The 14,872-nt window shown below is 44.5% G+C and overlaps 1 protein-coding gene across 4 annotated transcripts in view; it reads right to left on the reverse strand.

Annotated features, from left to right (window-relative positions):
• LOC135204204 (ras guanine nucleotide exchange factor Y-like) overlaps positions 1-14,872 on the reverse strand; it is a 191,588-nt gene that overhangs the window by 46,043 nt on the left and 130,673 nt on the right. For 3 of the 4 annotated variants that reach the window (XR_010312128.1, XM_064234293.1, XM_064234294.1), the window contains one exon: positions 5,910-6,072. The exons of the other annotated variant lie outside the window; for it this stretch is intronic. Coding sequence is in view for 2 of the 3 variants with exons in the window: in XM_064234293.1 (XP_064090363.1) it covers positions 5,910-6,072 (163 nt within the window). In the remaining variant the exon portion in view is untranslated. The remainder of the gene's footprint in view (positions 1-5,909; positions 6,073-14,872) is intronic. 4 annotated transcript variants of the gene reach the window in all.

Raw genomic sequence — 14,872 nt, forward strand, 5'->3', positions numbered from 1 at the left:
GATGAAATGATCAAAGATCTGGAAGATGACGAATATGACTGCCTTGATGGCGAAGAATTCAGAGCAGTATTTGATGATACGGACACGGAGAGCGACTTTGGAGGATTTTAGTTTATTAATTTTATGCATTTTTTTTTACTTTAATAAATTTTCACTTGACTGCGTATCCTAAAATAAAAATAATAGTTCAAGTAACAGATGTTTCTTTTACCGAGTAAAACAAAAAGTAAAAATTTCTTTGGTATTGTGCCTTAATCAACTGATTTGGAAATTATAGATGGTTAGACTAGAATAGTTAAACATGCTGTATAAACCAAAATAATGCAAATGGTGCACGATCGCTCTTTTGTATTTTAAAATACAATAATAATATGAGAATGCATACAATATCACTGGATATAGTGAAGTACAAGTAAAGCATGACTTTTTAAAAGATCTACTGTTTTCCTCCGGTAGTAACTATCGCAATCTGCCGATTTGGGAAAGCATAGAAGGTACGCTAATTTTATACCGCGTGTATGATGCAACCCCTTTAAAATTAGCTTCAAAATTAGGTTTCAAAAGTCGCATGATATGCGAGTAAATAAGGTAATAATAATAATAATAATAATAATAATAATAATAATGATGATACAGTAATGTGTGGCACCGTGGCAGAGTGGGTTAGGTCGTCAATGGACTGGTTAAGCAACATTGGGGCTGGTCAGTCGTTGGATGGGTGACCGCTCTCCTCTGCGTTGATTCCTTGGGAGAGGATCTTTACCATAATTTCCTCAGTCTACTCAGCTGTAAATGAGTACCTATCCCTTATGGGGTAGGGTCCAGCTATGGGTTAAAATAGCAAAACTCAGCAATGAGAAAGAAATGAAGGAATAAACTTTTGCGTGTTGTATCAATGACCATGCCCAGGTAGAGAATCCTTTGACTGGGTACGAGGTTCGACTTTTCCTGGTTAACTACGATGCCCAGTTCTAGACAGAACCGAAGTAGACAATCCCTGTCCTGCAGCAGCTTTTCCCTGGAAACTGCCAAGACCAACCAATGGTCTAGGTACTTCAGCAAACGTGAACACTTGTGAACACTTGAGGGGCTGTTGTCAGCCCAAAGCATAGGAATTTGAACTCGAAGATGTTGTCCTCAAGAGAGAAGCGAAGGAACTTCCTGGACGTTGGATCAACAGCATGAAGTCGCCTTCCCTCATGGCTGCCAACACCGAACGTGGGGTCTCCATCTTGAACCATGTCTTCCTGATGAAGTGATTCAAGGTGAATAAGTCAATCACAGGTCTCCATCCTCTTGACACCTTGGGCACCAAGAAGATGCGACTGTAAAACCCCGGGGACGGACGCACCACTTCCTCTATCGCATCCTTGTCCAGCATCTTCTCCACTTCCTCCCAAAGAGCCAAGAACATTAGAGAATCTGGAGGATATGCCTTCCTGAGCTGCAGCTTGTCCGACAGAGGAGGAGAAAAGTGGAATGGCAGTAGGTACCCCACCCAAAGGACATCTACCACCCACCTCTCCACCCCATAACTCTGCCACTTGGCCAAATGGCCCGCCAGACATCCTCCCACCCGTGACGCAGGAGGGAGAGGCGCCTAACCTGCCGACGGCCCCCTTTTTGGCTTAAAGGGACGTTGTTCCTCTGTCCTAGGCTGAGTCGAATGGGAAGGCCCTGCCGAAATCGAACTCCTTGATGACCTACCAGGCGACGATCTTGACTACTGCTGGACAGGGGGAGGAGGAGGAGCCGGACGTCTCCGAGGACAAGACTCCAACTTAGACAGACATGGCCTGGTGGACCAGTCTGTCTTTGGTGTCAGCCCAGTGCCGGTCTATTGCATTTTGAAGCTCGATCCGAGGAAACAAAAATTGGGACTCAAAAATGTCTACGTTTCTCTATGCCAGCAAGGACTCTGTGTTAACTGATCTCTCCATCCTAGATAAAGCCACGTCTCTTCTAATCAGAAGAAGGTTAGCCCATAAATTGACACTGAGGTGAGCCATTTACAAAAACGCCTTGCCTCTGGACTGCAACACACTGGCAAGCGAGGATGCACTCACCAACCCTTCTGAGGACCTGTCAGAAACTATCTTGGCAATGACCGCAAACCAAAGTCCAGCCAAGAAACCATCTGCAACATGGAGGCTGCTGTGGATTCCAAAGCTGAGGCATCTTGTGGAGACAAGGACGGAGCCACCGACCTCACCTGCTCCAAAGTCTGGCTTCAGGCGAATGACGTCTGGGTTAAGATGGTGCGACATCAAAAATGCAGAGTTCGTAACACAGTACTTCCTATGTCTCGTGAGAGGCAGGGGTAGTAGCTTGGCAGAGCCCCTAGAGCAAAGCAAACTGTCCCGGTCCGAAACAGAGGCGTTAACCTTATGCAAGACAGACTGGACGTACCCCGACAAGGGAAGCTGAAGAGATGATTTGGGATTCTGCGTAGCTCCCACCAAGGCTTCCAAGCAAGAAGGAGTGGAAGATAACCGAACCTGAGTCCTACTTTCCAAATTGTTGAACCCACGAATGAGATCAACAACTTACTAAAAGGAAGACAAAAACTCTTACGTGTCTCCCTCCTGCTCCGGCAACGGAGACCAACAACAAGAAGAACGTGTAGGCTCCTCTAAGGCACCTTCCTCATTAAAATTAATGGAAGGATCAGCAGCCAAACAGCCTGAAACACCAACTAACCTGTCTGGGCTGGGTCCACAAACCGGCTTCTGAGACGAACCCACTACAACACTAGGAACATCACTACGCACTCCTCCAACAGATGACTCATTAACATGTCCATGAATGGTCACGGGCATGGCAGACATATGAACGTAGTTGGAGAGGAATCCCGAACACTCAACATTGAAGGAGAATTTCCCAGAGTCGAACTCTTGGAAGCACCAGTGAGAGGGGCAGGCAAACACTCATGCTGCACCAACTCCGCGCTCACCACCTTCGACCTCTTGACAGGCACCTTGAGATCCTTACAGCGACAAATAGGCCCTGGAGAAGTAGGAGCATTTGCATCATGTGCATGGACAGGGGAGATTGCAACACGCTCACAATGTGCACGGACGGGGGAGGTTACAACACCCTCACGATTCGATGCAGAGGACGAAGCAGCCACTGCAGATTGCACAAGGGAAGATACACTAACACTCTCCAAAACACCAACACTCTCGAGAACACATCCGCTTTGTTTTTCCCTCGTAGGCGAAGAAAGAGCAAAGTCCTTAGCCTTCCAATGCTTGATATACCGACGTGGCGTAGAGGGGGAAGAGGGAGAGGAAGACAGCACTGGTTTCTTATGCGATCTCTTTGCAGGAGGCAGACAATGCAACACGTTTCCTACCAGTCCTCCCAGCTGACAAGGCAGCCAACTTATCATCTAAAACAGAGTCCAACCTCTTAAGCACCGCCTGGCATATAACTTCAGACTGATCTGCAAGAGAAGGCTTCGATGACATGAAAGGGAGATGTAGCGAACTGGGCAGCAGAGATGATGTCACGGCTGAGAGAGGCAGTGCAGAAGAGATGACTGGGAGTGACATCATTGATGGAAGTGACGTCACAAGTGGTGATAACGTCACGGCTTTCCCTTGGTCTGAAGGGAAGCAGACGCCACTGGCGGAGGAATACTCAACAACTGATCCTGTGACGTCAATGGGGCCGACGCCAGGGCTTCCCGCCAACTTAAAGAAGCGGCAACAGTCACTGGCGGAGTAATACAAGATGGCTGACCTTGGCTACCCACGAAGACGAGGCCGGGAGGTGGGAGGGAGGAGGGGGAAGGGTGTGGCCAGCCTGAGGAGGTGGGGTAGTGAGCCTGCATAAAGTGCGCTAGCAACCCCTCCCAGGAAGGGGGACCCCCTAGCCCGAGCATCCAAATTGCCGCCATCTTGGATGCCTCAGACTGGAATAAATTAGAATAATGAAAAAGCCTCCCCTTTCACGGGAATCAAATTAACTCCCGAAGAATAAGGGGCGACATTATAAAAATCAGCCTGGGGGCCTCCCGATACTTCCAGCGACAAATCAATGGAAGAAAAGGAAGGAAACACGGGCACAACGCTACTATGGAGGGTGAATACTGCAGGAAACGAAGCATCGGGAAGAGGCAAAAATCCTTCCCATGAAGGAAGAGTTGAAAGCCTCCGATGCTCTCTCTTGCTGTTGTTAGGAAACAACAAGAGTCTGTCTAGTAAATAGCTAGGAAAATTTAGTTAGGAAAACCCACTGGTAGAATATATATAGTGAAAGTAGAGTGATGAAGGATCTACCAGAAGTTAAGGTAGAAAAGAGAGTAGATGTGTATAGCATAAGTCTGCACGAATAGCAGTTTCGTAAACCAGACCAAAACATTGGCACTCGTTTTCCAAAACAGTAAAATGCAAACCGCATCAGAAAATATGAACTTTGACTCCTTCAGTGGGTGGTTACCGTCAAGGGACGAAACCAATCAGACGAATCTAGAGGTGGCACCGGAAGTAAGGAAAGCCATACATAAAGAAGTAGGATGTGTCCTAAAGGATAATTGAGGAGGAGCAAATTGAAGTAGTTAGGTCCAAACTTCATTTGAAGTTATAGAGAAACTCAGTCAAGAACCAGTCCTTATACGGGGAGGCTGTGTTCCTTCCAACTCTGTTCCATTGTAGTGTGATAGTAGTGTATTGTGTAAAGTGAACTTTGTACTTTATCTAATATAAGTAAATTTTATGAAGAGGTGTTTAACTTGCCCAGAGTCCCGAGACGTTACTCATGCAAAATCTATGAAAAGAAACTCCTGAGAGACTGTGAAAAGAATAAATAAACTAAATGTTCCTACGAGAGAAGAAACTCAACCGTAACAAGTGATAAATGAAGGTTAGCCCATATGACAAATAACCTTTCAAACATTACCCGTAACAACGAAAAGAACTAGAAGAGAGAGAGAATAAGAACTCGTAAGTACGCCACGCAAACATAACGAAGAGAAATAAAAATAAAGACCAGCGCAACACTGTAAAATGACTTCTACTGCTCTTTAGGCTATGCCCAGCATTCTGTGCAAGGATTTGTTATAGTACAAAAATTAGAACGGCACCTGCTACAAGTGATGTGGGGATCAGTTGCCGCCGAAGCCAAAAAAACGAGAACACAGAAAACCTGGAATTCCAGGGCACACACGTTGACGAGGCCGAGAAGGAGCAGAAGCCATAATATCAGCCACACACACACTAAACACAAACTAAACGGGCAATGAACCGGGTAAAGGTCGAGAGAGGTTAACCATGACTCTCGCCCAGGCGGTTAACGAAAAGACTGACGCGGTGGCGTTTGTGAGTGGTCCTTGACCACTCTTCACCTGATCTATGCATGTGTTGCCAGATATCACAAGATTCCTTGCTTTCATCTGCTTTTTAACCAGATCCAGCTAGGCGCTAGAAATTATCCTATTTAAGACTGAAGGTTTGTTCATGTATGAACAACTAAACCTGAACCGGTTGCAAAGTAATGTAAACGGTATCAACTACACAGCCACGTTGTTGTGAACTGTATGTACAAGCGCATGCATAGTATATGCCTTGTGCTATGGTGATCTATGTATTTGCTGTACACTTGCTCACCTTTCTCTTTCTTGGTTAGTAATTTATAGAATAAGATTTTTGACAAAGAATAAAAAAATTTTGAGAGAGAGAGAAAGAGGTGAGAGTGCATATGTTTGTCTCTGCTGTTTTGACATACAATTTAAGCACTTGTTACACTAGTGTTTGAGTTAGGTGAGCACAGGATATGATTAGATTAAGATGTTATAAAATATAAAAGGACTGCTCTCAATCAACATGCAAATTCAAATAAACAGAAACCCCTTGCTCTCAAGGGTGCCAGTCATGCTGCAGTTTACTCTACTTTGAAACTAAACTTACCATCACTTTTCTTGAATTTTCTCTTTTCTTCATCTGAGATTTGATAAGAACCAAGATTTTTCATTATTGTTCGCCGGAATCGTTCTTTTAAACTTAACCAAGTCCTTCCTTGTAGGCCTTCAATACATTCTGACATAAGGACCCACATCAATTTTCCTCCAATCTAAAAGAAAAAACTTAAGATTACCAACTGTCAATTCCAGTTGTGCTTCAAAAATAACAATTTGTCGAAAATTGTATTTTTCCTAGCTACACAAACCTGAGGTCCTTTAACAATAGGAAGGTACTTAGCGGCAGCTGAACCGGTCGTAAGCTTCGAACAAGGGGGTTAAGTAGTTAACTACTTGTCCAGCAGTTAGCGGTAAGCTCGACTGCGAGGAGAGGAGTCACTTTGCTTTAGGCCCAGGAAACGCAGAGTGAGGGGTGGCATGAGGTGGGACTATATGTAAAGAACCTCAGGTTTGTATAGTTAGGAAAAATACAATTTTTGACAAATTGTTATTAGTTCCGATACGTAATACAAACCCTCCGTCCTTTAACAATAGGAAGACTCACTTATTGGTGGGTGGAATCTGAGTCTTATGAACAGACTAGTGTTTGTCCTACCTTGGATTCCCTCCCTAGTCGTAAGAGCAGAGGGAGGGATCCTAGCCTCTGCCCAGCTGATCGGGGTGTGCACTGCAGGATCAGTGGTCAGACTTCTGGACCAGATTTATTAGAGGGAGGCAAGCGTACCTCTTATAAATAGCAAAAAGCAAGAACTAGTTCCTACTTCAAGAGCCAAAGTAAAGTTATGGGTTTGTCTCTTGTTGGCTTCCACTCGCCCCCCCACTTGTTGGGGTGGTGGATAAACACTCCTATCCCTACTGAAAGGGATAGAATGGAGCTCGTTTGTGTAGCTTACATGCACTGGCATCCTGTTCAGCGTAGTGACGACCGCGGCACTCTGCCCAAAGGTAGAGAAGAACGAAGGAGGAAGAGAAGCCAGTCACACTCTCTTTCACTCGTCCATTCATGCAGTCACACAAGGATGCGATGCTGTTCTGTCTGTTTGGGTGCTGGGTAGACTATACAACTTGTTGAGCAGCCACCACAGGTCCCAAGGAAAAAGTGTCCAAGGACCTGTGGGTGATATCCCGAAGGTAGAATGAAGTGAAAGTGGTCTGGTTGGCCCAAACCCCTGCCTTCAGAACCTGCGCCAGGGAGAAGTTCTTGCGGAATGAAAGGGTTGGACCAATACCTTTGACTTCGTGGGCTCTCCGACGAAGGGTACGGGTGTCGTCACTGTCAGCTGTCTCGTACTCCCTCCTGATCACCTCACGCAGCCAGAAAGAAAGTGTTCTTGGAAACTTCTTTCTTGGTAACCCCGGTGCTAACGAAGAGGCATCGACACTCAGGCCTGAGGTGTCGAGTTCTCTTCAGAAAGCGCCGTAGCGCCCTCACAGGACAAAGCAGCATCTCATCCGCACCATTATTGGTGAAACCCTTCTGGGAGGGGATCGTGAAGGACTCGAACCGGTCGTCAGGGACCGAAGGATTCTGAGTCTTCGCTATGAAGTTCGGGACGAAATCGAGCATCACAGATCCCCATCCCCTGGAATGCTTGACATCAAAGGAAAGACCATGAAGTTCCCCTACTCTCTTCGCCGATGCCAGGGCCAGCAAGAAGAGGGTCTTGAGGGTCAGATCCCTGTCTGACAACTCTTGGAGTGGCTCGAAGGGTCTGTGAGTCAAACTCCTAAGGACAGAGTCACATCCCACCCTGGGGGCCTGAGTTCCCTGTGTGGGCAAGACTTCTCGAAGCTCTTCATCAGGAGGGAGATCTCGAAAGAAGAGGAGATATCCACACCTCGCAGTTTAAGGACTAGGGCCAGGGCGGCTCTGCAGCCCTTAACTGCAGAGACGGAGAGGAGCTTCTATCGGCAAAGGAAGACGAGGAAATCCGCTACCTGCTGAAGAGTGGCTCTGAGAGGAGAGAGACCCCGTCCACGACACCAATCACAGAAGACGGACCACTTCCCCTGGTAGACAGCTGCAGAGGACTATCTGAGGTATCTGGCCATCTCTGTTGCTGCTCGATCGCAAGAGATGGTGGATAGCAGCCAGCCGTGAAGACACAGGGACTCGACGGACCGGTGGTACTGTTCCACGTGTGGCTGGCACAGGAGGTTGTGCCAGGGGGGAATTTCTCTCGGCGCTTCTGCAAGCAGAGCCAGCAGGTCCGGATACCAAATGGCCTGAGGTCGTTTGGGCGCCACCAGGATCATCCGAAGATTCGCAGTGATCAGCGCCCTGCTGATCACTTTGTGAATCAGATGAGTAGAAAACCTGGAGTTTTCTGTTGTGCCAGGTGGCGAACAGATCTATGACTGGGCGCCCCCACAGGTTGAAGAGCCTTTCCGCCACGTCTGGATGAAGGGACCATTCGGTTCCTATCACTTGATCCCGACGGCTGAGCTTGTCAGCTACCACATTCCTCTTGCCTGGAATGTAGCGGGCCGACAACTCTACTGAGTGTGCCGCGGCCCACTCGTGCACCTGCAACGTCAACTGGTGCAGCGGGAGGGACACTAGGCCCCCCTGCTTGTTGAGTGTCCCACCAGACGGTCCCGGAACTCTTGGAGAGCGAGGAACGCTGCCTTGAGTTCCAGGACGTTGATGTGAAGGTGCTTGTCCACGATGGTCCCCCACACACCTGAATCGCAACTCCTCCAGGTGTGTGCCCCATCCCTCAGTCGATGCGTCCGAGAAGAGCAGTATCTCTGGGGGGGGGGGGGGGTGAGGGGGTGTGTGCTGTGGTGTGTGTGTGTTGCAAAAAGGCACTCCTCTTACAAGGTTCCCGTCGTCCAGCCACCAGGCTAGGTCCTGCCTCACCTCCTCCGTGAGGGACACGGGGAAGAAGGGAGGGTCCCTTGCCTGTGACCAACACTCCTCTAGTCTCCACTGAAGAGACTGCAGGTGAAGACGCCCATGAGGGACTAGCTTCTCGAGAGACGACACACGGCTGATCACGACTTGCCACTGCTGAGCTGGTTGCTCCTGTAGAGACAGGAACTATCTTGCTGCCTCCCTGAACCTGCTGATCCGCGAATCTGCGGGAAAGACTCGCCCTGTTACCGTGTCGATCAGCATGCCCAGGTACTTCATCCTCTGCTTGGGTTCGAGCTCTGACTTCTCGTAATTCACTATTCCCAGATCGCGGCAGAATTCGAGGAGTCGATCTCTGTCCTGCAGCAACTGCGAGCGGGAACTCGCCAGGACTAACCAATCGTTGAGATACCTCAAGAGACGTATCCCTACTGAGTGGGCCCAAGCCAACACCAGTGTGAAAACTCGCGTGAACACCTGTGGGGCGGTTGAGAGACCGAAACAAAGTGCCCTGAATTGATACATCATTCCGTTGAGGATGAAGCGGAGGTACTTCCTGGAGAATTGATGGATGAGTATCTGGAAATACGGGTCCTTCAGATCCACAGAAAGCATGAAGTCGTCCTCCATGATGGAATCAAGCACTGAACATGCTGTTTCTATCGTGAACCAAGTCTGGCGAACGAATTGGTTCAGGGGAGAGAGATCTATCACCGGGCGCCAGCCCCCCGAGGACTTCTCCACTAGGAAGAGGTGGCTGTAGAAGCCCGGTGACTAATCCTGTACGATCTCCACAGCACGTATGCTCAGCATGGCTTCTACTTCCTGCCGAAGCGTCACGTCCTTGCCATCTTGCTTGGTGAGACGTACCCGCGTGAAGTCAGATTAATCAACAGATATCACAAGTTTAACATACGACTAGAATTTGAGAAATATCTAGAAGTGTTCGTGAACTATCGGTGATAAGATTAGTGTGAAAATAGTAGGATAAAGCGTCTTCTAAGTAGTTTAACAAGTGTAATACTGAAATCAGAACAAGATGGCAGTAAGTTCCAACTGCGGGAAAAGGTGGCGTAATTTAGCTTGCTTGGCAGATTCGCAATACGATGAGGTAGCAGGAAGGGAACTGGCATTTCTCATCTATGAAATCAGCAACAGTCATAACCTCCCAAAAAGATACAAAAGCATTCATAGATATATTAGAAGGATATAATCCTTCAAACTGGAACAAATCTAATGAAAATATCTTGAAAATAATTGAAGAAGTTCCAAATAAAATCCAAGTGGTCAAGAGACTCATAAAGAAAATATACATAAACCAGCATATTCCGACAAAGAAAATGAATAAGGTGAATCTTGTGAATATCCTAATTGATGCATTAGGAAAAAGAATGCCAAAAGCATGCAAACTGTGTAAGGTCTGGTATAGCATAGTCAGTCCACAAAACCTATCAGAAAATGTGCTGCATGCAACATTCCGACCCATCCACAGTGTGCTGAGGTAATGCAAGATTTGAGAAAAGATACAAGAATTTTTTGTTCAACATGGGTCTATCATGGATAGACAATGTTATTAAATCAAGATTGAATGTACAAATAGTTGAGGATGAAGAAGAAGAGGAAGAGGAAGAAGAAGAACAAAAGAAAAAGAAGAAGAGGAAAACGGAAGAGAAGTAAACAAAAATGAAATGACAGCAAAAAATAAGGGCAAGGAAAACAAAGAACAAGATTAAAATATATGGATGCAGAGATACTCATTGATACTACATATGAGGCAATAAAGCAGCATACCTACGAAGAAATAAATTACGATATGACAACAGAAAAGCAAATCCCGAAGAGGCTCTACCCAGATCTACACAATGACGGGAAAGAGGAAAAAATAGACAAGAAAGACAAAATCTGCAACCTTTTGAAAAGAGGGAATTGCAGATTTGGAGAAAGATGTTACTACAAACATCCTAAGGTATGTCAAAACTATGAAATATATGGTAAATGTGCATACTTAGATGGCTATGGGGATGATTGCAGAGATCTGCATCCAAAAATATGTAAAAACCTAAAAGAAGGAAAAGGATGTAAGTTCGACAAAAAATGCAAATATATGCACCCTGTAGCCATGAATCATAATCAATAAATAACCAACCAAGTAATAAAATCCAAAGTAAGAAAGAAACAAATAAAGAGAGAAATCAAGAATATCAGGTAAAAGAGAAAAGCAAACCACCAATGAGATATGCAGAGGTGTCAGCAAAAAATTTCAAAGCATCAGCTCCGAAATTCTACTCAATAGATAATAACTGTATTTATTATGCAAGAGGATATTGCAGAAACGGAGAAAATTGCAGATTCAGACACAAAATGAATAATTATGATGAAGGAGATCAAATATTATGGAAAAGTTGGATTTTTTAATGTCAGAATTTCTGGAAATGAAAAAAAGAACAACATACAGAACAGGAAAGAGACATGGGAAATCCTTTATTACTACCAATATTAAATGAAGGAGAAAACATGCGGAAAATCCTTATTACTACCAATATTATGAAGGAGAAAACATGCAAACCATCATAGTGATGAATGCGCAGGGTTTAGTTACGAGTAACTCAAAAAGAAAAATAGAGTACTTAGAAGAACTAACCCAAAAATGAAAAGAAAATAGATATAATGAATAATAGTTGAAAACCTGGTTAATTCCCAAGAGACTGGGAATGATGATCAAATAAAAGGGTTCCAAACTTATAGATCAGATAGAAAAAATAGGAATCAAGGGGGAACCGCAATATATGGGAAAGACAAAAAACAAGGAAAATATATGAGAAATATAGTAACTCAGAATGTGAAACTAATAGCGGTAGAATTTGAATCTGAAAAATTGATGAACTAGTAATATATAGACCTCCTAATACTAAAGAGTTTGACTTAATAATGAAAAATTGGATGATATATGTAGAAATCACAAGGACTGGACTATTCTCCTATCTGGTGACTTCAACTTTCCTTTCGTAGAATGGAAAGAACGAATAGGAGACTGTGGTTGTACTTATACATATAAAAAAGAGAGTAATAGTAGTGCAGAAGATAAGAGGCAATTCGAAAAGCTATTAGATATGCTACTAGAATACAACATTCAACAAATAAATCACCTGCCAACAAGAAAGGAAAATACTTTAGACCTAGTATTTGTGAACGAGATGAATTATGTTAAAGAAATAATAGTTTATAATGCGAGTATTTCAGATCATAATGTCATAGAATTAACAGTTCATTCCAAAGCAAGTGAAAATAGAGATAAGCAAGAAATGAAAAAGTGGGAAGGATATGGAAAATACAACTTCTACAGTAAAATATAAAATGGTCAGAAATTAATGAAGAATTAAACAAAGATTGGGATAACATTTTCGTAAGTGATGACATAAGGGTAAATACGGAGATATTATACAAAATATTGGAGAAAATAGTGGATAAATATATACCGAAGAAGAAAAGTAAACATCATTCATGCATACCAAGAGACAGAAGGATCTTGTTCCAGAAAATCAGAAAGTGGAAAAAAGGTCTTGCAAAAGAAAAAAAAGTAAGATAGAAAATGCAGAACAAAAGATTATACAATCAAAAGAAAATGAAAAACGGGACTTGGAAGAAAAAACCCTATTAAATATCAAGCAAAACCCCAAACTATTATACTCATATGCGAAGAAGATGAATAAAAGAAGAATAGAAATAGGCCCTCTGAGAATTGAAGGGAGATTAACGAATGAAAAATGATATTGTTATGATACAATAAAGTTTGTTCATACTGTTACCATGGCAGATAATATATATAGCTGTATTTTTCCGAATCCGACAGAAATTTAAATACTTACGACACACGCAGTGGGAGTCAGGTGGTTAGTACCCATTCCCGTCGCTGGGAGGCGGGTATCAGGAATCATTCCCATTTTCTATTCATAATTTTTATTTCCACTGTCTCCTGAGGGGAGGTGGGTGGGTACTTGATTATATATATCTGCCAGGTAAGTATGAACAAACTTAATTGTATCATTACAATATCATTTTGTTCATGAAACTTACCTGTCAGATATATATATAGCTGAATCCCACCTTTGGTGGTGGGAGTAGACAGAATAGAAGATTTTAGGAAACATATATATGCAGATAATTGATATCTTGATTCCTTACCTGTTAGCATAGCTGACTTCGTGGTTACTGCCGCGTAAGTCTGCTTGTGCCACTAGAGTTGCCAGCGAGGTAGAGACCTATATAGCTGGTGCACTCCAGATGATCTGTCAACAGGGGCGAGACCACGACGTGACTAGACCATATTGACCATACCATGAGGGCTAAGAAGTAAAATAAATATATATATAAAAATATATATCACCACCTGACCCACCTAGCCAAAGTTAAGGTGTGTTAACTAAGGCTTAAGAGTTAAGACGTCACCGTTGTCGGCGACTCAACTACTAAATTAAGAGCTCTTCCTAACCATTTTCTACAGGATAGATGAAGTGGTACTTCTTGCCCCCAAGATTGTGTCTGCAGACACGTATGGCCCTAGCGAGCAGCAGATCTCATATGCCATCTTCACATCTCGCAGGGAGTGTGGAATTGAACACAGAGTTGCTTCGCTAAAACACGGTACTCAGGATGTTGCTGAGTGCCATGCTCTGTTGAAATGCTTCCGAGGCCGCGCCCTCACCTCGTGAGCATTCAAATCAAAAGATTTCAAATCTTTGTGCAAACACAAAGAAGGAGCTTTTTTTGAAAGACCTCCTTAACAATAAAGCCAGGGTGTTCTTCGATATGGGCAAGTCTGGTCTTTTCGGAACACTGCAGATTGTCCGTACGACTTCGACTTTCTTGAGTTTTATGTAGATAAAACTTGAGAGACCTGACAGGGCACAGGACTCTCTCTGGCTCCTGCCCCCTAACTTGTGCCATCCTTGCTTCCAAGCTCCTGGCCCAAGGACAAAACGGGTTTCCATTCTTAGGCCATAACGAAAAGCTTAGAGAGCACACCGCCTTGTGTTCTCTAAAGCCAAAACTTGTGACGATGGCTTAAAATCTCACTGACCCTCTTTGTCGTATCTAGGGTGGTTAGAAAAATGCCTTCCTGATCACATGCAAGAAGTTAACAGGTAGGAGATGTTCGAATGCTTTGACATCAAGAACTTCAGACTATGTCTAAGTTCCATCTTGAAAGCTTCGATCTTGGACATGCACAGTCAGTCCGTCTGTACTAACGTCAGGTGACCGACCAGTTGACCAGTTCAGACGAATCAAGGACAGCAAGGCTGTACCCTGAAGACCATAAGGCACTATTCTTCGCTGAAGGATGAGTGTCTGGACTGCCTGGGCGATTCAAGCTAAGCAAACCTTGGGGGGTGTATCAACGCAACCCAACGTCGTTAGCGAATCAACTCCTGAGCCACTCCCTGACTCGAGCTTCTGGTGCCAGGAGAAAGGAGCGAGGAGCAAAAAGGCGATTCAGTCCCGAAGGACGAATGCCTGACAGTCCAACCTGGTCTCATGTTAAACGATCATCGGGGGTGTATAAACGCAACCGACTTCGTCAACAAGAAACTCAGGGCTACTATATGTCTCCTGATCTCGCACGAGTGTCTGACTCCGAGAAAACAGGTGAGACAAAAAGTAGATGGTGAGCGAGTTTCGAGATTTCACAGAACTCAAAGATCGTGAAGGGCTTTGTTGTTTGACAGAAGCAAATCTCTGAGCCCAAAGGCCGTCAACAACATATTTTGCGTATTCTTTAATAGTTGTGACTGCCAGCTTATCCCATTCTTCAACGGAAAGGGAAAGACTGCAATCTTATGCTCGTCAACATCTCGATAGTCTGAACGTAGTCAGACTCAGAGCGGAGAGGTTATAGGTACCTTTCGTGTTAAAGGAGACCGACTCTCTCGGAAAAGGTCCTTGGAAGGACGTGACCTCTGTGAATCTAGGGTCTTGAAGGCCAACATGGGGCGATTAGCGTCATTGTCGCTCCCTGTGATGATATAAATCATCTTATTACATTCCCTAAGCGATTGAAAAAGGGGAAAAGAGACTAAACATCCATCCCCGTTCAATAT

This window comes from Macrobrachium nipponense, chromosome 44, assembly GCF_015104395.2.
Source record: "Macrobrachium nipponense isolate FS-2020 chromosome 44, ASM1510439v2, whole genome shotgun sequence".
Taxonomy (NCBI): domain Eukaryota; kingdom Metazoa; phylum Arthropoda; class Malacostraca; order Decapoda; family Palaemonidae; genus Macrobrachium; species Macrobrachium nipponense.